This window comes from Thermobia domestica, chromosome 1 (assembly GCF_964235325.1).
Source record: "Thermobia domestica chromosome 1, izTheDome1.hap1.1, whole genome shotgun sequence".
Lineage (NCBI taxonomy): Eukaryota > Metazoa > Arthropoda > Insecta > Zygentoma > Lepismatidae > Thermobia > Thermobia domestica.
This window is the reverse complement of record NC_137454.1, coordinates 178,055,828-178,081,511: the sequence shown is the minus strand read 5'-3', so window position 1 is coordinate 178,081,511 and position 25,684 is coordinate 178,055,828. Positions and strand designations below refer to the sequence as shown.

At 35.2% G+C, this 25,684-nt stretch overlaps 1 protein-coding gene across 5 annotated transcripts in view; it reads left to right on the top strand.

The window, feature by feature from the left end:
• The first annotated feature begins 2,745 nt into the window (after positions 1 to 2,745).
• The window catches only part of shop (sulfite oxidase), a 65,267-nt gene continuing 42,328 nt past the window's right edge, over positions 2,746 to 25,684 (top strand). For 2 of the 5 annotated variants that reach the window (XM_081766989.1, XM_081766996.1), the window contains exons 1-3: positions 2,792 to 2,939; positions 15,273 to 15,345; positions 18,511 to 18,686. In XM_081766989.1, the coding sequence (XP_081623115.1) occupies positions 15,305 to 15,345; positions 18,511 to 18,686 (217 nt within the window). In that variant the 5' untranslated portion in view covers positions 2,792 to 2,939; positions 15,273 to 15,304. Of the gene's footprint in view, positions 2,940 to 3,423; positions 3,543 to 15,272; positions 15,346 to 18,510; positions 18,687 to 25,684 lie in introns of those variants that run through there. The other 3 variants (XM_081766999.1, XM_081767006.1, XM_081767013.1) reach the window with 3 other exon arrangements.

Sequence of the window (25,684 nt, the reverse complement as noted above, 5' to 3'; positions counted from 1 at the left end):
GATGAAAGAAAAATGGATGTGCCTGTTCTCAGCCAATGGATTAATCGACAGGATAACTAGCTTAGTGCTGATTGAAAGAATGAAATTTTAAAGATTATGGGACATGGAACATAGAGAGGCTTGGTAGCAGAAGTTAAAGAGTCTCTATTTTATGCAATCATAGCCGACTCCACGACTGATATTTCAAAAAAAGAACAGTTGTCTATGTGTGCACTGTATTGACTCTGATTCATCAAACTCAACGAAATATTTATGGAAATGATCACCCCACATGGCACAAAATCGGAAACGGAATTCACGATCAAAGATATTCTAACGAAACCTAACCTGTATGCAGAAACACGCGAACAGTGGCATGATGGTGCAGCTATCATGTCAGGACGAGTTAATGGTGTGCAGAAGATAACTTCGACTCAACATCCGAAAGTTGTATACATTCATTGAAATAATCATGCATTAGTTCTTCCATTGCAGGAAGTAGCACGAAAATGCGAATCTTTGTGTGACGTGCGGGTCATAGTGAAAGACGTTTGAAACATCAACCTGGATTCAGCAAAACGATAGACAACACACGCACGCCGACATTGTTCTTGAACCCTGTAAAACTATCAACGAAAGTAATTCTAAATATTCGCTGCCTGTTTGTACTACTCACTGGTGTGTTAGGCGAGCGAGTAGGACAGATTTCAATCTACTACAAACGAATTCAAATCACGTTGGAAAAGAACCATCAGTAATACAAGTGGTCCAAATGATGATCAAAAGTAATTCTAAAAGGGTATTTGAAACGAATGAACAAATTCGGAATGATATTTTTTCTGATAGTCAGTATACGTGCTTTTGTACCTTGCGAACAACTGGCGAAAGTGCTTCAAAATTCTGAAGCTGCTGCTTCTGGAGCTCAAAGAGCAGCAGTGATTTTATCTAGAGGACACTCTGAGAAACCTGCGAATGGACAGTGCATTTGAAAACATCTATAAGGAAGTAAAAGGAAAATGCAGACAGACTACACTTAAAATTGCCCACTTCATCAAGATCAAACAACACCAATTAGGTTGGAGGAGACTGATAATCCTTCTATAGCATTTACCCTAGAACCTGTATCAAATCTTCCAAAAATGTACTTCGAAATCATTGACTATTTGTTGAATGAAGTGCAACGTCGTTTCAATCAGCCAGGCCTCAAACAACTCATAAAACTCTAGAAGATACTTTGTGAAGAAGCTATATGTTCTGGTGGGCCTCTCTCAAGAGATTATTTGAAGCAGGAATTGGGAGTTCATTCGTCGGATTTTAACCTGGATAGATTATGAGCTCAGCTCAGGCTGCTTCCACCTACCTTGACGACTGAGTCGCTGACGATCATCAGAATATTAAAAACTATTAGTGCTGAAACCCAAACTGTTCGCAGCCTTCTCGACCAAGTTGTTCGTCTAGGAGCTTTCGTTCTCACTATGCCAGCTTCTTGAGCATATGCGAAAGATCATTCAGCTATTTGCGTCATATTTGAGGACGTCCATGACGCAGGAAAGATTGGCTCATCTGCTGTTATTGCATATGTGTAGCGACCAGACTTAAACACCATTGCAAGAGAATTCATATCAAAGACAAGCGGAAGAAAAGATACTATTGGTCAATTTTGAAAAGAAATAAATGTAGAATTCCGTAAGTGAAAATATTATGCGTATTATAACCAATTATTTAAATTACAAAATAGCACTTAAAACTCAATATAAACTTGAATTATTTCTTATCAATTGTGTCGTACTTTATTAGTGTGAAGTGAAGTGAATATAATGAAATTAGGAAGAGAGGTGTAATGTAATAACAAACTGGATATACTGAAGTAAGTGTGGTAAAATACAAATAACTCTGAATAATTAGTGTAATTGAATTTTCTATATAAATTTTATGAAGTATTTAGTAAAAATTCCATTTTCCCATTTCTGGTACGAAGTCAAGTAGGTAGAAAAAATATATTTTCTTATTTTTACTTAATTATGTAGCCTGTTTTATAATGTACAAGTTACTTTCTACTACAAAGTGCTACAAAGTTTGTAGTTCTAAATAGCACTGCAACACCAGAACTGGGCTTTTAAATATATAATTTTAATTTCCTCGTTTCCAAGTGATTTAAGTAGCTTTAAGATTCTTTAATAGTGTCCGTGTGACCACGTCCAATATAGTTAAAAATACTATATGTACCAGTATATAAAATTGTAAAAAAATGTACTCAAAAATAGTCATTGTGAGCAGTGCAATTTTTACAATTTTATATGTTTTTAATTCTGATTTCAGTGGTTGAAAATTTCTGCACCAGACCAAAATTTAGCACTTAACTGACACGAGATTAATTAATCTAAAGATGTAAACAAAGATGCCTCTAATAGATGGAAATTTTACTCTCACGAAACTGTTTACAGCTTTATTATTATTATTATTATTATTATTATTATTATTATTATTATTATTATTATTATTATTATTATTATTATTAACCAATCAAATCAAATTATTGTTGCATTACAAACATATATTCGTATTATCGTACCTATGTTACATTCCAGTGTCTATTTTCAAGACAGCATTTCTCCCCCAGCTGAAAAATACTACCAACGCCACTGGTTATAGGTTAGCAGTCCAAAATCTAGCTTTTTTTTTTCTTTTTGCGTAAAAATGCTTATTTCTGATGGCCAACTAGCCTTTTTTCTTGAGAGGTTGTTGGCAACACTTTTTGTAGCAGAAGTTTTAAAAGAAGAAGAAAAGAAGAAGAAGAAATACTTTCTGATTATTATAAGCTTGACTTTTCGTTGGTAATGCGAATTAATTACTGGAGTATGTTACGTCTTCACTATTTGTAGGTATGATCTCACATTTTCTTTTGCGAGGAGGTGCTTGCATTATTACAATCTCGTAACATTCAGTAATACTTCAAGAAGGTATATTAGATATTTATGCAGTGTGTTCTAATATAAATAGTGTAATATGTCCGTACATTTCTAAGACTACATATATGTTCTACACTTGACTGAAAACCATTATTCTGAACATATTCCGATAGTTATATATATACTACTACCCTACTCGTTTCTTGGCTCCAGAATCACCGAGTATTTTGTTTTTGTCTAAATTGTGATCTAACCTAACAAACTAACGTAAGCTAACCTTAACTAACCTAATATTAGTAGAAATAAGCGAAATTGTATCATTTTTGGAAAATTATGTGGGACCCCTACACTAATATAACATAAACTAAACTAACCGAATGTGAGCAGAAATTACCAAAATTGTAACTTTTTTTTTTTCAGAAAAAGAGTTGGACCTCTTCTGCTAAACATAGGCGCCTGTCAGCCTATCCAATAAGATTCAAACTAATGTACCCGATTCAACTGTGTCGAAAGATTGCCTCTCTTTTACCTTGACGTTTCCAAGAAGTCATGGGAATGTGATTTGCATGCAGATTGAGATTATGCAGGCTACCAGATTATTACTACAGATGTATAATTTTCATGGAAACCCATCACTGGTCACATTGGCAATTGGTGGGCAAACATAATTTCTACAGAAAATCATGTTTTAATATCTTTAAAATTTATGTTAGAGTATTAGTAGACTCCTTCCGCTACAAAATTGCTTTTAAATAACTTACACTCGTGCTCTATTAAAATTAACACTTTTATTAGACGTGCTTGACGAGGTCTGTCGTGGCTATGTGGATAACCTACGCGCTTTTGGCCTAAGAGACCTGAGCTCGATTCCCGACTGTACCTCATGTTCATACTCCACGGTAAGCTGTAGGTTCATGTCTCATATAGCCTCGCTGCTGAAGGGAACGCTAAACACATATCTAACTAAGATGTGAGTAGGTTTTCACTTCAGTCATTTCACTCAATGTATCGATTCGTTAGAGCTGGTCGAAACAGCTCTTTAAATATCACCAGGAACTAGGTCTTCATGAATCGAATCAAGTAGATATCATGATGGTTTGGATTGCAATTTTTCTAAAATTATTTGGTAAATATTTAGCGGAAGGGTTCCAGAAATACGTAAAAAATGCAAAACTTACAGGAAAAATGGAAGATGCAAGTACTTAGACATAACATAACCTAACCTAAATTAACCTAATAATAATAGAAATAAACGAAGTTCTATAATTGTTTTCGAAAATTATCCTGGACTCCTACACTAACATAATCTAGCATAAACTAACCTAATGTGAACAGAAACTACCAAAATTATTTTTTCTTTTTTTTTTTTTTTTTAAAGAAAAATTACATGGACTCCTGTCTAATTATTTTAAACATTGCCAGGTTAAAATGCTGATAGAATTAGAACCATGCCAACTTTCTATCGTAACACGGCCCTAAATTTATCAAAACTTTAAATAGCCTATGCAATATATAACATAACAAAAAAAAACTACAGCAAGAATAACCACATATCTCTATTGCTCTGTAAGTTGGCCGCCTGTATCTTGGAAGTTAGTCACATTGAAGCAAAGTTTACCTTTGATAATGATAAATTTACCTGTGTATCTTGGCCATGCAAAATACTATTTTGTTATTTTTCTTAACTCTTTCGTATTCCCATATGAGAGGAAGATGTTCTGTATTTGTGACTGAAGACAGAGAAACATGGATTCCCATGATTTGTTCTTGGAGGTCACTGGCCAGAGTATTACCCTTATAAAGAATTGGTGAAGGAAAATTTGAATAAGATGAAGCACGTACAGGAATTTAGAAAGTGGTTGTACGTATTTGTTTATCCTGTCTGTTTTGGTAAAACCATTAATTATATTGGCTCCTTTCATCACTGGAGAGCTTTAATAATTCCGGAAAATTCTCAAGGTACTAACCATCTCAGTTTTCAACTATTGACACCTGACGGTTTGTCAAAAGGTAGTGGAGGCTTTGAAATGAATTCCCTTAAGACTTCTCAAAGCATCTTTTGCTCCGAGGGAAGCACTTGTTGCTCATTAAGAAGAGGTAGCTAACTACAAAATTAGAATGTGCATATGCTCCAAAAAGAATAAAAGAAATACGTCTAGAATGAAACACCATGAATAAATTTACTGTTAATAACTGATTCGCTCTTTTTCGAAAAATATCATATAAACTGCATATAAATTGTTCAATTTATAATTTTGCTTTTCTTTTTTTCAGTCTGAATAACTCGGTGTACTACATCAAATACAATAAACTGCGAACATACGTTTCTATTTTATGGTTGTTTGTGTTATTGTGTTTTCAATCCAAATAATTCAGTGTACCAGAATAGTTTTCAGAAAGAGAAAAGTACATATACTCTATTAAACTTATTGCAGTATTTTTTTCTAGTACTGTATATTGTTATAATTAATCTATATACATAATTTAAAAATAGCTGTCGTGCCATTGCTTATTAAAATTTTACAATCAAGTAAGTAAGACTAGAATTCCTATTCTAAAAATACAGCAATCACACTTATTTTCTGTAAGTTGGCCGCTTTTCAATGGAACCGATGGTAGCCAACATAGACAGGTTTCACTCTACAGGAATGTCTCCGCTGATCACTAGGACGAATAACAACTGAAAAAAGGGTCTATTAACTTAATTGATAACTATTTCCTATGGAACCCGGAGTTCAATGCCGCGTTCACAAAAGCTCTCCATTGACTTCTATCCTTAGCCAACTGGATCCAGTTTCTACTTTGTATTTCTATTTTTGCGAGATCCATCTTAATATTGTCCTCCTATCTGCACCTAGGTGTTCATAATGCACGTTTTCCGATTGGACTTCTAGTTAAAACTTTGAGAGCGTTTCTTCTTTCTTCCATTCTGGCTACATGACCTGCCCATCTGAGTTTCCTAGATTTGATGACCCAAACAATGTTTGATTAACGACAGTTAAATTATGTAGTTCCTCGTTGTGAAGTTTCCCCCATTCCCGTTCCTCTTGGGTCCGAAAATTCGTTTTAGGATTTTGTTCTCTAATATTTTCAGCAGGGTTGGCTGGTTTAAACCAGCTGTTTTTCTTTTTTTTTAATGGTTTAAACCAAAAAACGAAAAATGTTCGTAAAAGTGTAAGTGTTCGTAAAATCTTGATGAAAACACATTTGTGTGTTATCATGTTTCACTCCCGTATATTATTCGTATTATATTCAGACCTAAGTTCCCCATTCAGTACTCAAAGAGATTATGCTGCAAAGCAACTTTTGTTCTTCTTATTAGTTATGAATGTTTCTTTTGTGTGTGTGTGTTTTTTATAGTTTGTTATTATTGTTATGCAGTTGCAATCAAAGAAAAATTGTAAATATTGTTTCGTTTTAATAATGTTTACTGTTGATAAACTATATCGAAGTACCGTACTTTTTTTGAAAGGGGAGGGGAGGGTTATACAAACCCAACGAGAGGCATTTATTGAAATCAGAAGATCTTTGGTATCTATTTATGTATAAATGGGTCAGAACCAAAGTGTACTGAAATAATTCGCATCTGTATTCACTTTTCTTACTGATATGCAAATTAAGTCGTCGTATTTCTTTAACTTGGACTGTAAAATTCGTAGTGAACTAACTTGGACTAAATTAGTTCTTCTGTACTGTGCAGTGTTTTGAAATTGCTCATTTGTAATTCTGTATAATAGTTTCATTTGTGCAACTGTTTATTTTTTTGTCCTTCTGAAATGGCTCTTCACAATTATATTAACCAATATGTAAAGATCAGTACAACATATATTTATTAGGAGTCTTTGTGAGTGAGTCGGCAGATGTATCGCTTTGTAGCTAGTTCTGGTTTCGAGTTCAAATGGAGGACAATTTATCTCGGATGTAAGCCGAGAAGCGGTTTGGATTCCGCTTTAAGCTTATGTGACCCCTTCCAGCACAACCCGATTGATGTATAATAACAACAAGGCGAAACAAACTTATTTCTGTCCATATGTGATATAGATACATCGAGCAAATCATTTAAACCTCCCCCCCCCCCAAAAAAAATAGCCTGGTTTAAACCGAACAAGCCTGGTTTAAACCCCCCAGAAAACTGTTTTTTTGTTTTTTTCAATAAAAACCATGGTTTTGCCAACCCTGACTTTCAGTCTACGTTCTTCCCTCAGAGTAAGCGACCATGTTCCACAACCATACAGCACAACAGTCATGATTATCGTTTTATATATATTTTAAGCTTCAACATCATCGACAGAATTCGCGACGACAAAAGACTTTGAACTGAATAATAATATGAATTCTCGGCTTTTAGACGACATTTAATTTATTCGTGAATATGGTTTTGTTCTGTTAATATTGATCCTAGGTATTTGAAAGTACCTCCACTTTATCAAAAGTATTATTTGATACTTTAAAGCATCCATAGTTTGAAGTATTTCGATCTCGACAAACTTCCATTTATTTAGTTTTCTCTGCATTTACTTCGAAACCCATTTCCCTGTAAGCGTTTAATAAGACCTCTACATTTTTTCTATTGATGACCTATTATCCCCTATTAAATTTACATCAGCGTACGCCATTGCCTGATGCAAACCATTCAGCTCTAGGCCCTAGTTGCTATCTGTGATTTTCCTTATAGCGTACTCCAGGACAAAGTTGAAAAAGTGGTGACAATGCGTCTCCTTGTTTCAGGCCATTCTCGACCCGGATGCTCGTGGACAAGACTTTTGCTACGTAAACTTCATTTTGGGATTCATTGAACATATCTTAATTAGTCTAACTAGCTGCCTCGGTGTTCCAAATTCTGTAAGAATGTTGTACAATGTTTGTCTTCTAACCGAGTCGTAAGCCTTTTTAAAATGGGGAATAATTGATATACCGGATATTGTATTCCCATTTCTTTTCGAATATTTGTCGAATGGTAAGTATCTGGTTCATAGTTGATCAGTTTCGTTTAAATCTGCACTGATAAATCTACAATAATTTCATTTGCATATGGGGTCAATCTTGCTAATAGAATGTTTGAGAGTATTTTAAGGGATGTTGATAGAAGAGAAATGCCTCGATAACTATTACAATCAGTTTTGTCGCCTTCCTTGTGAATTGGAACAATGATTGATTCCATTCTTGTGGCAATTTCTCCTTATTCCAGATAAGGAGAATGAGTTTGTGTATCTTGTTCCACAATTTTTTTCCTCCAGCTAAAATTGACTCAGCCCTAATTCGTCTACACCCAAAGATGTATGTTTCTTTAGTTTCTTTATAGTGATTTCTACTTTTGTTCGGTTGAACTCTGGAATATAGGTCCTGCTGTGTGCATTTCCCTTTCTCCAGAAACATTAGGTTTTGGCTACGTGTTAAGCAAATCGTCAAAGAAATCTTTCCATTTGTTTAAGATGCTATCTGTATTAGTGATAGTTGTTCCATCGGCTTCCTTTAATATATAAGCACAAGGTTGATATCCTTTGTTAAATTCGTTGATGCCCTTATACATATCCCGAAGGTTTTTGTTTTCACTATTATCTTCAAGTTCCTTAATTTTATCTTTCAAAAGATCACGTTTCTTTGTTCTAAAAGTTTTGGAAGTTTACCACCTGAGGTGTACGAAATTTCATAGTTATTTCGTTCGGGTTTTGTAGTCAACGCAGTTTTGCCTGTTTTCGCTTCACTTAATTGGTAACCGATATAAATAAATTGCTAGTTTGTTCTGTATCAAAAGAAACATCCACCAAATTAGACATATGCCTCTAGGAAATCAGCTTAACACAGTAAAAAGGCAACACGCTTAAACACGCGAAATGTACATGTAACAACGAAGCACAGTACATGGCTTCAAGTCATATCCAAACTTTCGCGCTCAAACAGAAAAGCAACAACCATAAACAAATCAGCACGCGACTCGATACCAGTAACGAACTTAGAAGAACACTATCACAGCACATGACGTCAACTCAAAACCACACTACCGCTCAAACTGAAAAGCAATAGCCATCAGTGAGTCGATGCCAGTAGCGAACCTAGAGAAAACGTACGTTCTCAAAACCAGAACCAAATCACTGAATTGAAGATTCGAATAAAATGAAACAAATGATCAAAATAGAAACTTGCCCAGACTGAAATCCACTGAAGAGTGTTTGAGCTGGAGAGAAAAGGGCAGAGATTGTAATGGTGCGTTTCATATGCTTACAGATTATACAGAGTTTATTCGGCTATAGCAGTTTACTTCCTCTAAGTCATAATACAGTTTTTGTAGTGTTCACACATTTCTTTCCTTTTCTACTATAAGGCATTAGTATAAATTAACCTTCTTAAACATATATATCTTTCTTCTGAACTCATACCCATAATATACAATGTCAATACCAGTTCTATTAAAGAACTTGTAATTTACAACTACCAAGAACTGTTGTAGCAATGCTATAGAAGCAGACGAAAGCAACATTTTTTAAAACAATTTCTCACAACTACGTCATTTTAACTAGTCTACCAATCTCTACGCATATCTCCGGAACAAGTTGAGATATCAAATTCCTGTGATCGACATTACAATCTTTATGTTTGTTGTGAACCACTTGTATGGTTAGTTGTGATACTTATCGAAGCCTTTCTCCGAAATAAACGTTTTTGAAGAAAGTCAAATTTTCTATCTCTTGTAACATTGTTCTTACTTTGTTACAAATGAGGCATATCATGGACATAGTATTTGACACAATGTACTTCCATTATGCATTGACACCTTTCTTTCACTTGGGTTACAACTGTTGTAGAGGCCTCCTAAATTTGGATTTTTATGATACTATAGTGTCCTTATTTTGTAACACAAAAATAAATGTATTGTAATTTTTCGTTTAATATGTAGATTTAAAATATGTAATGATCTGGCCTAGTGCCATTAAAAGAAAATGCAAGTGTATGAATGGTTGGCAACACTGCTAATCTCGTAGTATTGCAGAGTAGTCAAACAATGTTCCCCTGTTGATATTTGCATGTTACAAAAATTCATTGAATTCTATATATGAAAGCCTGTGCAAACATCTTGGCATTTCAGCTAAACGAATAAAATGCAAGCTCTGACGCGACGTCTGCCAACCGGTTAAGGGGTGTGGGATATCGCTTGGCTAAGCAGACGAACTACAGCGCGACCAGGTGGCAGGGGATAGACGTTTCTCTGCTTTAACAAATGAGACAAATGCTTGCTAAGAAATTATTCTCTCTCTCTCTCATTTTTTTTAAACTTTGAGTGACTCATCTCTGTTTCTGTCCCCCCTCCCCCGAAAATGTCAAAATGCATCTCCTTTCCATGTTCATGAAGGCATTTAAAATTTATTCAAAATAGAAAGCGTTCTTTGAATTCTAAAAGTTCCATGTAGATTGTCACTACTTGCTCAAATTATACAAATTTGCCCATTTATTATTATTATTATTATTATTATTATTATTATTATTATTATTATTATTATTATTATTATTATTATTATTACTTGAATGTAGGGCATTTTCGATGCAATATAGGTTTTGCTTGAACTTGTAACATGCGCACCACTTTTGAAAAATGCTTAAATTTTTTATAGTTTCTGAGTTGTTTGTTCCTCTTCTCGAATGAAGTTGCGCTTGACGCGCTTGCGCTTGCGAATTAAGATTGATTATTTAAAACACTTTACTGAATTGTTACACACAACAATGAAATTGAAACAAGCATGTTCACACTAATGAATAGTGACGCTGAAAAGCAACTTCCTGTATCAAGGTAGCTAAAGGCCTAGTTATTTTTTTCTTTCTTGCCAGAGTAAGAAAGCAAAGTTTGGTATACTCCCAGCTAAAAACTATTGGATATTGACAAATCCTTTTTGTTTATTATTCCAGTCTCAATACATAGTCTTCGCTGTCGTAAGGTAAATTAAACAACTTTTTAAGCATTAACCTGAAAATATTAAAAGGCTACAGAACAGTAATTAGCCAATAATTTAAAATAACATAAAACCTGAAAAGTATATTTTAACGTGCTAACATTATAAAGTTAATCTTTGAAACTTAAATGGGTCCCCTTTTGGCATGGCCCTCCCCGCATTGCGGGCCCGTTAGTTATGCCAATCTTCCGGGAGGACTTTCCCCTACAGACCACCCCGTGAAATTATCACTGCTCAGTACCAAACCCATTCATTGAACTAAATTAATCAAATAAACATATTTCATCCATATCCGAGGCGGGATTCGAACTGTAGGATTAACGTGCCGCTCAGTGATAGTCGGGATATATTTCACAACATTGATTATTATTTTTAATTATGACGAACAAGAATCAGTAAAACATTAATTATTCTACCTTTCGTCTGAAGAAGCACGTGATTCAATATTTTATGGTAAAGGAACTCATAACACGTACGGCATCATTCAACAGCCTTTTAAAGTGTATATATAAACCGAGAAAACCATGTTTCTTGCCCGGCTGTGTAACACCCGTCGCTTTTTCTTACTGGCGTCAGTGTCTGTGATGGTACTTGGTTTGCTAAGTGACATTATGTTGAAATAATAAAATATTCAACACAAAAATATTAACAATAACTTTTATCACACACGAAATACGCACACAAAAACACGTTCGACTGAAACGAGAAGTTGAACCACACGGAAGGCTCCTCATTCACTCACAAAGTGAACTCTTTGGATGCATTTCGACACGGACACGACGAATGGACAGAAAGGGCCCTCAAAAAAAAAACCTGCAGGAAGGAGGAAAGAAGGGAAAAACAATTTAGAGCAATATGAGCATTTGTTTTGGCTAGACGAATCTGATCTCTCAGAGCAGTTGTTAACACGAGCAACTACAGACTGCGATTAATAGGTTAAACAAAAGAAAGAAAGAATTTTAGAAATTCGAAGCGTATTGAAAAGAAACAGTACACTTAAAAAGCTCTGACTATAAAGAATAACATTCCTATTGGGGTTTGAAGTTCGTCAACTAGTTTAAGACAAAGATGAGAAAATGATTCAACAAATGCTTCCGGCATTTTCTGGTCATTTAATTTAATAAGGAACAGTCATTGAAAGTACCTCAGCCACGGTAGCTTTTCCGGGGTCTTGAATCTGGTCTTCCGAATGACATTCTGGCATTGCCGATTCAGCAAAACAATTGAACTCTTTGATTTATTTTTGTTAAGCACTCGTATTCAAATAATACTAAAAAGTGAAACACGCAGTGAAAGGTAATTCGCCCCGATGCGTAAACTGAAGTAAATATGTACAAAATAAACGTGGCAATACCGCAGCCTTCTCAATTGCTAGCATCATTTAAAGGGAACTTGAAGCGCCGCCTTCAAATGCCAAGAAGTTTGTCACGCAGTTTAGTTTAAAAATTACATGGACGTTGTAAGATCGTTAAATTCTTTCTAAAAAACTATGGGAAGTGGATATTTCTGGTGTATGGTATTTTAATTTTGCTGTGTATCAATTATCAGTTTAGTTTAAAAACAGTAACATTTCATAATAATAGACTCATTTTTTCCATGCCCTTAATTTTATGCATTAAATTTTATATCAGCTTTCACCACTCAAGACAATTCTCATTGCATATCATGGGAAATCGTCATTTTTAATTTTAGCTGTAGTTAGTTAATTTTGAAGTTAATTTTAATCGTTACTTTTTTTCTGACATAAATTTTTAATTTAATCGATAATATTTTCAAAGGCTTAAGTGTTAATTTTAATCCCTTAATGTTTTTATATTAATTTTTGCAACAATAGGACCGTTTGTCACTCAATTCGTGCTAGCCATACTCCAATTTATTTTTCTCCTGCTGTATGTTGAGAGTAAAATTTTTATATTCTATTTCATTGCAAGATTGGAAATTACTTTCTCGGTAAGAAATACTTTACATTCGCATGCCGCCTTTCAAAATCCCTTTCGTCTGCTTACAATTTATTTCCCGACTCAATAAATGTTATGCAGAAAGAAAGCTTGAGCCAAATAATAATAATAATAATAATAATAATAATAATAATAATAAACAAAAGGCGTCATTACTTTCTAATTTTCATCCACATATTCTGACTCGTCAAGATTTCCTGCCTTTGTTGACGACCTTTTTTAAATGTATATTTTTTATGCTATTTATAGTTGAAACATAAACATTTTGCAGGTACTGTAAAAATATGCATATTTCATATATGTATTCAGGATCTACTATGGGTACTTAAATGGTCCAGATGTAAAATGTTTGTTTCACTTGCATATACAAAATTATGTTTAACATAAAATATATGTGTACTACAACAGTGCGCGAGTAAGTTTTCTAAATAGGGTTTAAACTTACATCTTGTTGGAAGACATACAGGAGAGTGTACACACCATATCAGAAACTCCAGCCATTTCGTACAGTTACTACACAGCATCAAGACGAACGCAGAAGACATACTCGTCAGCTTCGATGTGGTTTCTCTCTTCATGAGGGTATCACTAGAGGGTTCTATTAAACTCCTGGAATCATATCTCAACAAGGACATAGTTCATATCTTCAGACACACTTTAACGTCTGCCTACTTCAGTTACCACGGCAATTTCTATGAACAAAGCGATGGAGTGGCAATGGGTTCTCCTCTCTCTTCAGTAATTGTAAACTTCTGTATGGAACATTTTGAACACCAGGCACTGGAAGCGGCAACATATAAACCTAAAGTATTTTACAGGTATGTAGACGATACATTCGTCATATGGACCCATGACAAACAGAAACTCGAAGAATCCTTACAACATCTGAATGCTATACACCACAACATTCAGTTCACAATGGAAACAAACAGAAGGAGATTCCCGTTCTTGGATGTACTCGTATACAAGAAACCAGATGGAAGTCTAGGCCACTCAATCTACAGAAAACCCACGCACACTGATCTCTACCTCGATGCACAGAAGATGGGGGTGTTAAATACTCTAATACACAGAGCACACCAAATAGCAGATGCAGATAATATAAGCATAAAACTCTCTCACCTGTAAACGGTATTCAAATTCAACGGATATTCGTCGAAACAGATCAAGTCAACTAGAGAAAATACAGAAACAGAAATCGCACCACAAAATGATACAATACGGCAGATGAAAATATTGCAGTTATTCTATACATGGGAAAAACCTCGAATCAACTACAAGACTGCTGAAGAAATTCAACATCAAGACGGTACACTGCCCCCACACCGAAGATCAAGAGTTTACTACCAACCCCAAAAGACCTATGGGATTAAAGACACCGGACATCTATAAGATCACATGTGAATGTAACGCCACTTATACATAGGTGAAACGGGAAGGAATATTGAAGACAGAATGAAAACACCAGCGACACACCAGACTGAAACAACTGGAAAAATCTGCAATAGCCGAACACTGCATACAATACACTCATGCGGCTATGTAGGAGCAAAATGAAGTTCTAAAGAAAAGCAAACAGTTCTGGGACAGGAAAATACATGAAGTTCTCTATTCATTCGTACAGACAAGCCCTCCATCAACGGAGACGAAGGTTATCATGTACCTGACATCTGGCTTTAGCTTCTCAGTACGAAAAGAACCAACAGCCAATCAGAGAACAGTTTCCACCGGCAACATCAGAGCACGCTATTGGCCAATAACAACAACCAATAACCAGTAACAATGTTACAGCAATTCCTTAAGATGTACGACCAGCACGCTCCAACCCATAGCTCTAAAGATGTTACCGCTATATGGTAACGAAACACAGCAATCCTGAGCACAGCAACATTCACTCTGGCAGCAATCCGGAGAACATTGGAGTAATAGTAGACGCCAGCATAACTTCAAGATCATCGAAATGAAGTTACTGTTTGAAATGGGGGCTGGCCATCGACACAGCGTAAAAGACAGTAACTTCATTCACTTATGTTTTGGGTCCAGGTAAATGGAAACGTTGCATTTTCATTTAACATTGGGCGCAGAAAGAGTTTACAGCCCAGACAACTCGTCCGACATAAAAAAAAAAAAAAAAAAAAATCTTAACTTTAGATTGCAAAAATCATATTTGGAGACTGTTTTCCTTCTTACATTTTATTGTAGTTCTGATAATAACAGAATTACCCTATGTTAGGGGACTTTTGAAACATCCTGTATAATGCAATTTATTTACAAATGTAATAGCTATAGCACAACCCCCCCCCCCTTTGCCCTACTCTCTTCATCTTTCCCCAAGTAAACTCAATCAATCAAATAACTATATGAAATACATTATCGAGTTATTATCTGAAGTATTGAATCGGTAAGTGTTCACACAAATAGTGTAAATAAAGGCCTGTTTGCTTTTTTGAACTGCATTGGTAACTTCTTTTTTTCCTTTACAGAAAAACGTGAAGTTTAACTACCAAAAATAGACATGGTTGTAACAGTTCTTAGAAGAAGCATCTGTCAACACAGGTATCTGTATAATTTTATTTTCTTTAAAACAATTAACTGTAAAGATGTAAATCAGGTCTTTTGAAAGCACTCTACTCTCATTCATGAACGTTTTTTTTTAAAATATTATATTTTCTTACTCTTTTAAATCTGTAGATAGTTATCAATTTAATGGAAACCCCTCTAATTGGAAACACGTCAGATGTCTGATTTAGCGACCGCAGCGCCTAGCTATTGGTGGCGGTGTGTTAGAGCAAACTCAGGACTACATGAGGACCAGTAGAACGGCAGTGTGCAGTGAACTTAGCAGATGATGCCGTTGTAAAATTGTCAAACAGTATGATTTTCAGAGGGCAAAGTGTTGGTGCGAGGGTGACGAAAGTGACAAGTGTGTTGTTGGGTGTGTCGCACGGAACACTGACTATGACGGGGTCTACAAAACTTGTGGCAAAACCACATCGGTCATTATTTATAGGAAGAGTGGTTCCGAAGAAAACCCTCATTGACAGGTTTCACCTAGCATCGAAGCCGATTCTTACTCAGAATGTTATCCGACTATGATGTAAGTGGCAGAACTCAATCAGTATTTCCTTACAGCCGTGTACAGCCGAGTTACGTGGCGTCAATATACGGAGTTAGGTTGAACGGGCAAAACCTCTGATAAGGGACCATCACTATTTATCACGAGCCAAGGATGCAGCGAACATCCAGCACCGACCCCTGATAACTGCAAACGCGTGATACGGTCGGATGAGTCATCGATTACATTATTTCAAACCACGTTATGTTTATGCGTGATGAAAGAAGCATATGCTTTGCAGTGTTTTTCCCAAACGGTGAAGTATGTCGGTGGCTCTACGTTATTGTTAGTCACAATATCCTAACTTTCAGTGAGTTCAGTGTGCTAACGCTTACGGTTCGCATTACTGCCCATGATTGAGTCACTATTTTAGGGAACGATGTGCATTCTGTGATCCAGATGTTGTAACCCGGCAATGATGTCATATCCTAAAGTAATAATGTGATCATTCACACTGCTGGAGTGTAGTTTAAGGAACGTCGGGAAATGTTTTGGACATATGAATCCAAGGCACATTTTCGCCTGTATCTTCTCTCACGAAACTGAGTGATACAGTGGATGCGGAATAATTTAATATTCCACTAGCTAGCGTTTTAGATCTCTATGACTTTATTCCACGTCGCATCAGAGCTGTTCTGAGGGCGGAAGGTGATCCAACCACATATTAATCTGGTAAAGACACTTTTTCCAGGTGTTTCCGTTAAATTGATAAGTATCTGTGTATTGCAATACTAAGTATTACAGTACAGTACTTGTAAATTCTGAACATGATTAAGAAATACATTTTTGAATTCCTTAAAATGAGGCGGTTATCAAGACGTAAGCCGTATTTCAGTCGTGTGGCTTCAAAATTTCTTCAGAATTGGCAGCAAATGCGACTTCACCCTGTTCTTTTCTTTATGTTAATATATGTTCTCTGTGTTATCCTTTCATTATTGCCTATACTTGATTATACTAGTATGTACCCTATCCAAATATTTAAGTTTCAGAATCCCGCGGTATTTCCACAATAATTTTTATAGAAGTGCCAACGATTTTGAAGTTGGTGAGTACTTCAAATTATATGCCCATAGCCAAATTCCCTCTATAAAAATTGTTGCGTGAGTACAGCAGGATTCTGAAACTTGGGTATTGTGATGGGGCACATACAAGTTTCTAAGTGAAGTCTTGACCCGAGTACGGTAGGTCCCATAGTTTTGAACCTATGGACCTTTAAAGTTAATTTTTTCATGTTTTTGGCAGCCTATAACTCTGAAAAAAAGCATTTGTCCACCCAGGTTGGTCTATATTTTTTGTCTTATCTCGGTGTCAGGAATCACCTCTCAAACGTTGTCGGAATTGCTTTGGAACACTCTATATATAAAAATCATCAAAATCGGTCAAGTAGTCTAGGAAGAGTTGATATGTATATCAATTAATGTAACGATGCTTGTCCCTCAACTCATCCTAGACTGCTTGACCGATTTTGATGATTTTTGGTTCATGAGTAGACCTCAGCGTAACTTTTGTTTTTATCATGTTACTTTGGTTAGTGTTACCCTAAGAAGGGCGCGGGCGATTCAAAATTATGCAAAATATTGAGTATATCAAAATCCTCACAAATTAGGAAAATAAACTTGGTACATAAATAATTCATTTAAAATAATGGAATCCGTGACCTAGCGTTTATGAAAATTCGCGTTTTAGGGGGGCGGCAAGGGAGGCATCTTCTATATATACGATGTAACGATGTTTGGGAACTCTTACTAGACCACTGGACCGATTTTGATAATTTTTGGTATATCACTGGACCATAGCCTAATTGTCATATTACACTGGTTAAAATACTTCCCCAAAGGGAGGAGTGGTGGTGGAGCTGAAAATGTATGCAAAGAATCGAGTACCTCATAACTTAGGAAGATGAATCTTGGTACGTAAATTCTTCATTTAAAATAGTAGAGCCATATATCAGCGTTTTTGAAAATTCCCGTTTTAAGGGGAGGGGAAGAGGGATCATCTTCTATGCTAGTACATCTATATATTAATTCAGTATTTCTGTATATTAAATTGTAATTATTTACCTGTAATGCGATATTTCGTTCTCTCTTCTGTGGGAACATTTTCAAACATGTTTTCTCAGAAAAGTACGGAGCCATTCCTTATTTATATTCTTCTAACTGCTTGAATTTTGGCACAGCATACCATGGAACTTAAAACTGAAAGATTTAATTTTGATTTCATTTTGATTTTGGGTAAACAAAAGCTCCCATTTGAAGCACAAAATACAAATAATAAGCAGTTGATAGTTCATTTTTCAGTGCTTGAAGTTTTCTTTCTGAAGTGTTGATATCTTAAAGCTATGTGGTCGAAGTGAAGGGTTTTGTTTGCTGGAAATCAAGAAGTCAGAAGGATGTAAATAAGGAATAGTCCAGTGGTATTCTGAGAAAACCAGCTTGAAGAAGTTCTCAGCAGAAAAGAGTACGAAGTATCCCATTTTATTCGTAAATAACTATATTATCATATAAAATATTTAATAAATACATTAATATGCTTATCAATATCTATATGTTATGGACTGATGCGCTTAATGTTAAACTATGGAAACTGGATTTTCAATTTTTCAATAGGTGGCTATTGAACGTTCGAATTTTGTCAGGATTACAAAATGATGTTGAAGTTCGATGTGCACATTATGAAACTTCAGACAGCGCAAAAGAGTGGTATTCAAGGAGAAACTTACAACTTGTTCTTGGTGTGGGAGGAGCAGCAATAACAGGATGGACTCTTTACCATCTGTTAATAGGTGAGTTTTATAACGTATTTTTACACTATATAAAACAGACAAGTTTCTCTTGAAAACTGAAATAGCTGACGATCGCCTCCGAAACACCACTTCTATCCTTAACATTACTACCTACTACTGTATGTATATAGTGTTTAAAATTCGATTAAGACAGTATTTATATTTTAATCGTCTATTCGTAGTATTTTGGTGTTTTTATCTTTAAATGGTAGTTGCCACTATTGTCATTACTAATAAAAACGACTAAAAGGCTTTCAAGTTCCTTTAGAAGTTAGTGTGTCCAGATCCTAATGACTACTTTATAATATCTCATACTCCTTATGATTGTATTCTATCACTAGAATAATAACGTTTATCGGAAAGAAATTCCACTGAACTTTCATTTGTACAAAGTTGTAATCGATTTCTACGTCTTTTTATTTCCTACTTACCAGTAAGTAATAAAACACTGTTCTGCATACTGCCTGATTTCCTAGCGCTATTTTATAATTATATATATAAGAGCTCAGTATTTCCATTATATATTTATCTTGGTTCAATGCATAAGATGCCTCACTGGTGGTAAAATTAAAGACAAAATTAATTTTGCTCACTTTAGACGATATATTAACACCCTCAGGAATTCTTACATCAAACAAATAAACAAATTTTTGAAAAGCAGTATCGCTGTTTCATTTGTGGCCAAAATTCTTGAATTGTCAGTATTGTATTTGTTCCTATCAAATGTTTCGTCAGTCCCAAAACCAGTTGTTCTGCTTTGGCACCCCTGAGATGTTCTGTAATTCGTATTTTGCGTTTTTTATAGTACCTATATAATCCTCATGGCAACTACATGTTGTTTCATTAACCCGTGATTTTTTTCTAAGGTCAGTGTAATAGCTCTTGAATCTTTTTCCTAAGTTTCTTTTTTTTTTTTGGGTGGGGGTGGGGAGGTCAATGCGGTACGCAAACCATATTGTGTAAGATCTTACGTAATGCAATTGTCAATCTCGGGTATATTGGTAATCCGACCCACTTAATGTCATTGGTTTCGGTTGCAGAACTGTCGGAACAAATTCCTTTTTACATGATTATACTAACTTAGTAAAGTAGACTTTGAATACCCATTTATACTACCTAGCTTTAATAAGTAATTGATCTTTTTCTGTAATTCGGAATCCAACGATATAAGTCGTATTACACGCAGAAAGAAATTCTTCCAATTATTTACGTTAGTCACTGGTAAATGTGCAGATCTGTAATGTGTATATATATTGTGTGCCTGCTGTGGAGTTATGGTGGACACTTGGTAACAAATTTGTTATTGTGTTTATTGATGTTTCAATATAAGTAGGTAAGTTTACCATCTTTCACATGTTCTACGATGAATTTTAAATTCTATGAGTCTAATTTAATTTGCTTGTAAACTTCTGTTATAAAGGAAAAGGCCACATTATGCACATATCTATAATTATGAAGGTATTGGGGTTCGACTCATAGTATTGTCCCTGTGATATCGGGCGACATTTATAATGGGAGTTTGGGAGGTCGAAACACATTTTACTATTAATTGTAGTGTGTTTCTGTTTGGAGCGACAGATATAAGGGTGCTGGGTTCCGTGACGAAAGCCAAATATAATAACATTGGGATTCGAACCTTGGATCTTTTTATGGGTCTTCCTTAAAAATATCATTCATTTGTAAAAGACTAATAGATCCAATAAGGAACTGGCAAGTAAACAAATAGTCTCACTCCCACGGTCCTGGGATTCGGGCGTTATACATGTCATAGGCATAAGCCATATACCCACCGTCGCTGGTACGTCAGCTCCAAGATACACTGGTCAATACCTGTAAAAGAATACAAGGTGGGACAGCAATGCATGATTTACGCCAGATGGATAGTGGGTCGAGTCGAAAGCAAACATTTGAATTTCACCACTTTACAAATACCTTACCTGTTTAATTCTACTCTAGGCCATGTACACTTTTAGGAGATAATATCCTCCATTCGCTGAGAAAGAGACAATAGAAATCGCACACTTTGAGGTTATTAAATATTATTTTTCATTGCATATTAAAAAAAGATATTTTGCAAAACACTTATATTTAACTTTTAACTTCAATGAATATAAAACATTTACAAACATGTGAGGACACAAGAACACAAGATTTCACTTAGACAAAAAGAATGGCCCAATCACTGTGGTATACGAATTGATACGATACCGAAATAATACGCGAAGTTTACGACCGAACGAATATGATGAATCGGTTAGGGACTATGCAGTTCACTACAGACACTTCACTTCCATTAGGCTCCAAGGGATTGCAATTGATTATTTTCCATTGTTTCATCTTGTGGTTTTCATGGCCTGTCCGGCTAAGTTTTAGTGTTACGTTGCTAAAATCATCTTATGATGCTTTGATAATTTAAACACTATAATTTTGGGGACTCTTCTAATCTTGGTGGAAACAGATACTTAATACACTCAATTCATGCGGCGACTCTCTGGACTCTCTCTTTTGAGAGTTCGTAGAACATTTTTGCTTGTTCTCAAGGTATAAACACTCTCACTCTCACATGTTGAATGAATAATACTCTCTCCTTTGAGAGTATACATAAAACAATTGTGCTTGTTCTCAAGGTATACACACTTGCACCATCACATCTTGAAAGAAGAATGTCCTCTCACCTGGTCCTCTTCCTGCGTCGCATAGTTGCCAGTTAGCGGCGCAAGAATATACTGACAAACTAAAATATAGTTCGTAGAAAACATTAAGTTTTTGCTTCATAATATTGCTAATTATATATAATAAATGGTTCATAGGTTAATAGAAATCACATTAAAAACACTGATTGTTCCAATGAGTTATGCAATTGACGATTATTGATAGATTTCACATTGTCACGTAAAAATCTGTCATCGTCATGAGGGCTTGTGCGTGGGCGTTGATCTCGAGAGTAGCAAAATTCCTCTTCCTTATATGGGCTGACGGGAGGAAGCAGGGCTGTCTGGAAAAGTGAGGCACCTTTTGGGTGACAAATTCTTGAGCATTGTTCTCCTCCAAATGTTAACTGGTTGCGTTTCATTTCTAAGAATTAACGTTGGAATAGTACGAGGGTTGATTTAAAAATTCATGCCAATCCATCTTGTTATATAATACCGTACAACGCTTGGTTTCTGTTCTTTAAGAATCTTACTTTCAAAGACGTGGAGAACTAAGCTGGTTAAGAAAGGAGATAAACCCATGGAGAGAATTCCCATGGCTAAATCTTCTATTTGGTGAAAAATGTTCTCTCAAAAGGAAAAAAAATATTATAAATAGCATTACAGGAGTCTGAGTATTTCATTTACTTCAGATATATTAAGTTTTTTAAGGTACAAGATAGATGTTACAGACTCAAAAACCAATTCTAAAGGGAGGGGCCGCGGTGGTTCAATGATTGAGCGTTCACCTCTGGTGCATGGGGTCCTTGGTTCGATCGCAGCTCCCGCCAAGTGAACTTTGTGGTAGATAAACACAATATACGTGGGTTTTCTCGGGGTACTTCCGTTTCCTCCCACCTTCTTCATTCCACCATTACCTTCATTTCTCATCGTCACCGTCTCCTTTAGCCTAGCCGACATAACTGGAGAGGGTCATTCCATATGAAGTAAAAAAAAAAAAATTTTTTCCCTCACATTTTCGGATGTTCGTGATTTTTACGTGATATGAAGATGTCATAGCAAGATTGAAAAATACTGAATTTCAGCCTTCTTGGTTGATTAGTTTTCAAAATTTTACGATTTGAAATTTCCAATTTTGGTCTAAAAATTGCATATATTAGCGTTTTTAATTTGATATATCTCGGCTCTTAATTAACGTACCGAACTAAAAATTACATCATTACAAAACCGTTGTTTTAAGCTTTTTTAGATATATAAATCAATGAGGGTGTACTAATTTTTTTTTCGAAAATTCGAATTCGAAATTTCAAATTCGAATTTCTCGAAAAAGGACATTTTTAAATTTGTAAAAAAAATCTCACATGCAAGTTAGGCCTGTATGAAGATAGGTCAAAATATAATTTTGGGATCGTTATGGGATCGCGAGATACAAATATTAGAAATGAACCGGGTGAAATTCTTGCATTAGAAAACGTTCAGACCGTCAATGAATTCTACCAAATTGCTGACATTAATATTATGCCAGGCATAGAAGATTGTCTTCCAGTAAGAGACAGTAGTAGAAACAAAGTTAAAAATTTGTAAACGTCTTTTGTGTAATTTGCGGGAGGTATATCAGGTTTTAAATAGCAGTTTCCTTATATGAGCATAAGGTTTTCCAAATTTGCAGAGCTTAGCCCAAAAAATTTTGTGTTAGCTGGAGTACACTGTTTGCGTTTGTACGACACATCAAAATGTAAAGTTAATGATAGAAAATGCCAAGTTACAAACTCTCACCAATGATTCCATAATGGGTTCGATTCCCGGCGGAGCTCATGTGCTTCAGATTACACGTTAATAAGTAGGTCCAGGTCTCATATAGCCTCGCTGCTGAACGGAACGTAAACTCAAAATCAACTCAGTGGTTCCATAACAACTTACAAGAACTGCCTACAACTCATGACGTCTGCGGATTGTTCTATAGGAACTTGCTCTTCTTGCCCAAGAACTGACGTCATCAAAACTCTGCTAGAAGACGCCCTAGAGGAAAACTTAATCGAAACTGTGGCTTTCCGTCAATGGTTGTCTGTTGATAGATGTACATTAGAAACTCTTCAGAAGCCATCATAAGAATTTATTGAGCTATTTTGTCAATAAATGAACTTTATCATAACTTCATAGCAAAAAACGTTTATTTTTCAACCGTTAAAGGAAAAATTTCTGAAAGCGAATTTGTTCTTGTTTCTGAAAACGTGAGAAAATTTTCTACTTTCCGAATGGTTCAATGGTGCTTTTTTTTTTTTTTTTTTTTTTTTTTTTTTTTTTTTGACAGCCCATAGTAAAGTTTCCTGCAATGGTATAGGAGGCACTGTGAAGAGCTGGCAAGAAAAGCAATCTTCCAGCACCCATTCTGGGATTAAATCTTGGAATCATTACAACTTTATGATTGGGCAAAGAAGAGTATCTCAGGGATTGAGTTTCTATATGTTCTCACTCAGAATATGCTGCTAGTGATGAATTTCTTAAAAAACGTTTCGAAGATATTCACGACATTCTAGGGACACGAAGAGTCCATGCCTTTGTACTCCATGATAGAACGTATATAGTAACTAAGCCATTCTCCTTTTCTTCTGTATCCTGCTACAGTTAAGTAGTTTGAATGATTACCAAATGTTACAGCGCAAAGAAAGTTCAGTGGAAAGTATGCAAATCATGTAAGGTAGTTTTTCTTTATTCACACAATTTCCTTCGAAGTCTGTATCTCTCGATCCCATAACGATCCCAAAATTATATTTTTACTGTATCTTTATAAAGACCTAACCTACACATAAGATTTTTTTCTTACAAATTTAAAATTGCCCTTTTTTTGAGAAATTCGAATTTAAAAATTGAAATTCGAATTTTCGAAAATTATTATTAGTATACTCTCATTAATTTGTATATCTGAAAAAAGCTTAAAACAACGGTTTTGCAATGACGTAAGTCTTAGTTCGGTACGTTTGCTATTTGGTATTTTTCAGTCTTGCTATGATATCTTCATGTGACGTAAAAATCATCAAAATCTGAAGGGGTCAGTATAAAACGTGTGTTGAGTTAACATGGAACGACCCGGGACGTAAAACTTAAAAATTTCATTTCATTTCACCAATTCTAAAGGAATATGTCAGCTATGTCTATTGAAGCCATTTTAATGTATTGGCATTCAGCAAATTACTAATTTGGTGCTTTACTTCGTGACTCTTTTTAATGCAATTTCTAAAATTAATGTTCAGCTCTTTAAAACAGATTAACAATCATTTAGCAACCTTGTACGTGGGATACCGTTGTACCAATATAAAGGAGTTCAAGGGGTCATGTGTCATAAATTTTAGGCAGTCCATAAATTATGAGTAGACAAGGATCTGCAATTTTTAGTGACCTTACTGTCAAATTATCGAGTATCCGCGATGAACTATAATTCTGTTTGTTATGGGTATTATTTCTGGCAATAAGTTGAATGTTAATTTGGTTTGCATTTTTTGTAATGTGTTTGCCTTTACATTACTTTGAGATGATAACATATTTATTACCGTTGTCCGCTTTCAGGCACCAATTATTGTGCTGTGTTAGCTATTTGCGGAACTCGAACATTAATATAGAAATTTATTGCCGTGTGATCTTTACGAGTGCTCGAAGTATTTGAAGAGGAATATTGTTCCAAGACAGTCATATCCAAACCCTTCTCTCTCATTTTGATAACATTTTAATGGCAGATCCCACTGACGTGATAAAATATCCAGTTGGGATATTTGGGTATAGTACCATATTTAAATCCTATTTTAAATAGTGGTTCAAATTTGAGTCGGTATGGTTGAGTTTAATTTGTAGATCGTAACATTTGTGAGATCAATATTATACTCAAATTATGGACGTATGTGTCAGTGTTACTAGCGCTTGTATTGTTGGGTTTAGCGTGCCACCTATCGCCTAACTTCTCTACTTTTCTTTTTAGCCAATATTATTTTTCTTTATATATATAAATTGGCAACCTTTGTATGTATTAACGTTATGTTCTCTAGATAAGTCCGGGTTCGCTGTTGTTGAGTTTAATCCGTAGATCGTAACATTCAGAATTCAACCTATTGATCAGTGCATGTATTTCCCTAATTGTTCCTTTCAGAAATATCATTTAGGCTGAACAAATTTGGACGTTACACATGATTAGTTGACAACATTTCACGTGGCAAATTGCTAACTTGGCACAAAAATTGGTGCATTAGAGAGGACAAAAGTAATAAATTTGTTATCATCCCAAACATTATCCCCCAAATTTGCCAAATGGAAGATTGATACGTTAACATGTGTAATTTTCAACTTTGTTCATAGAAA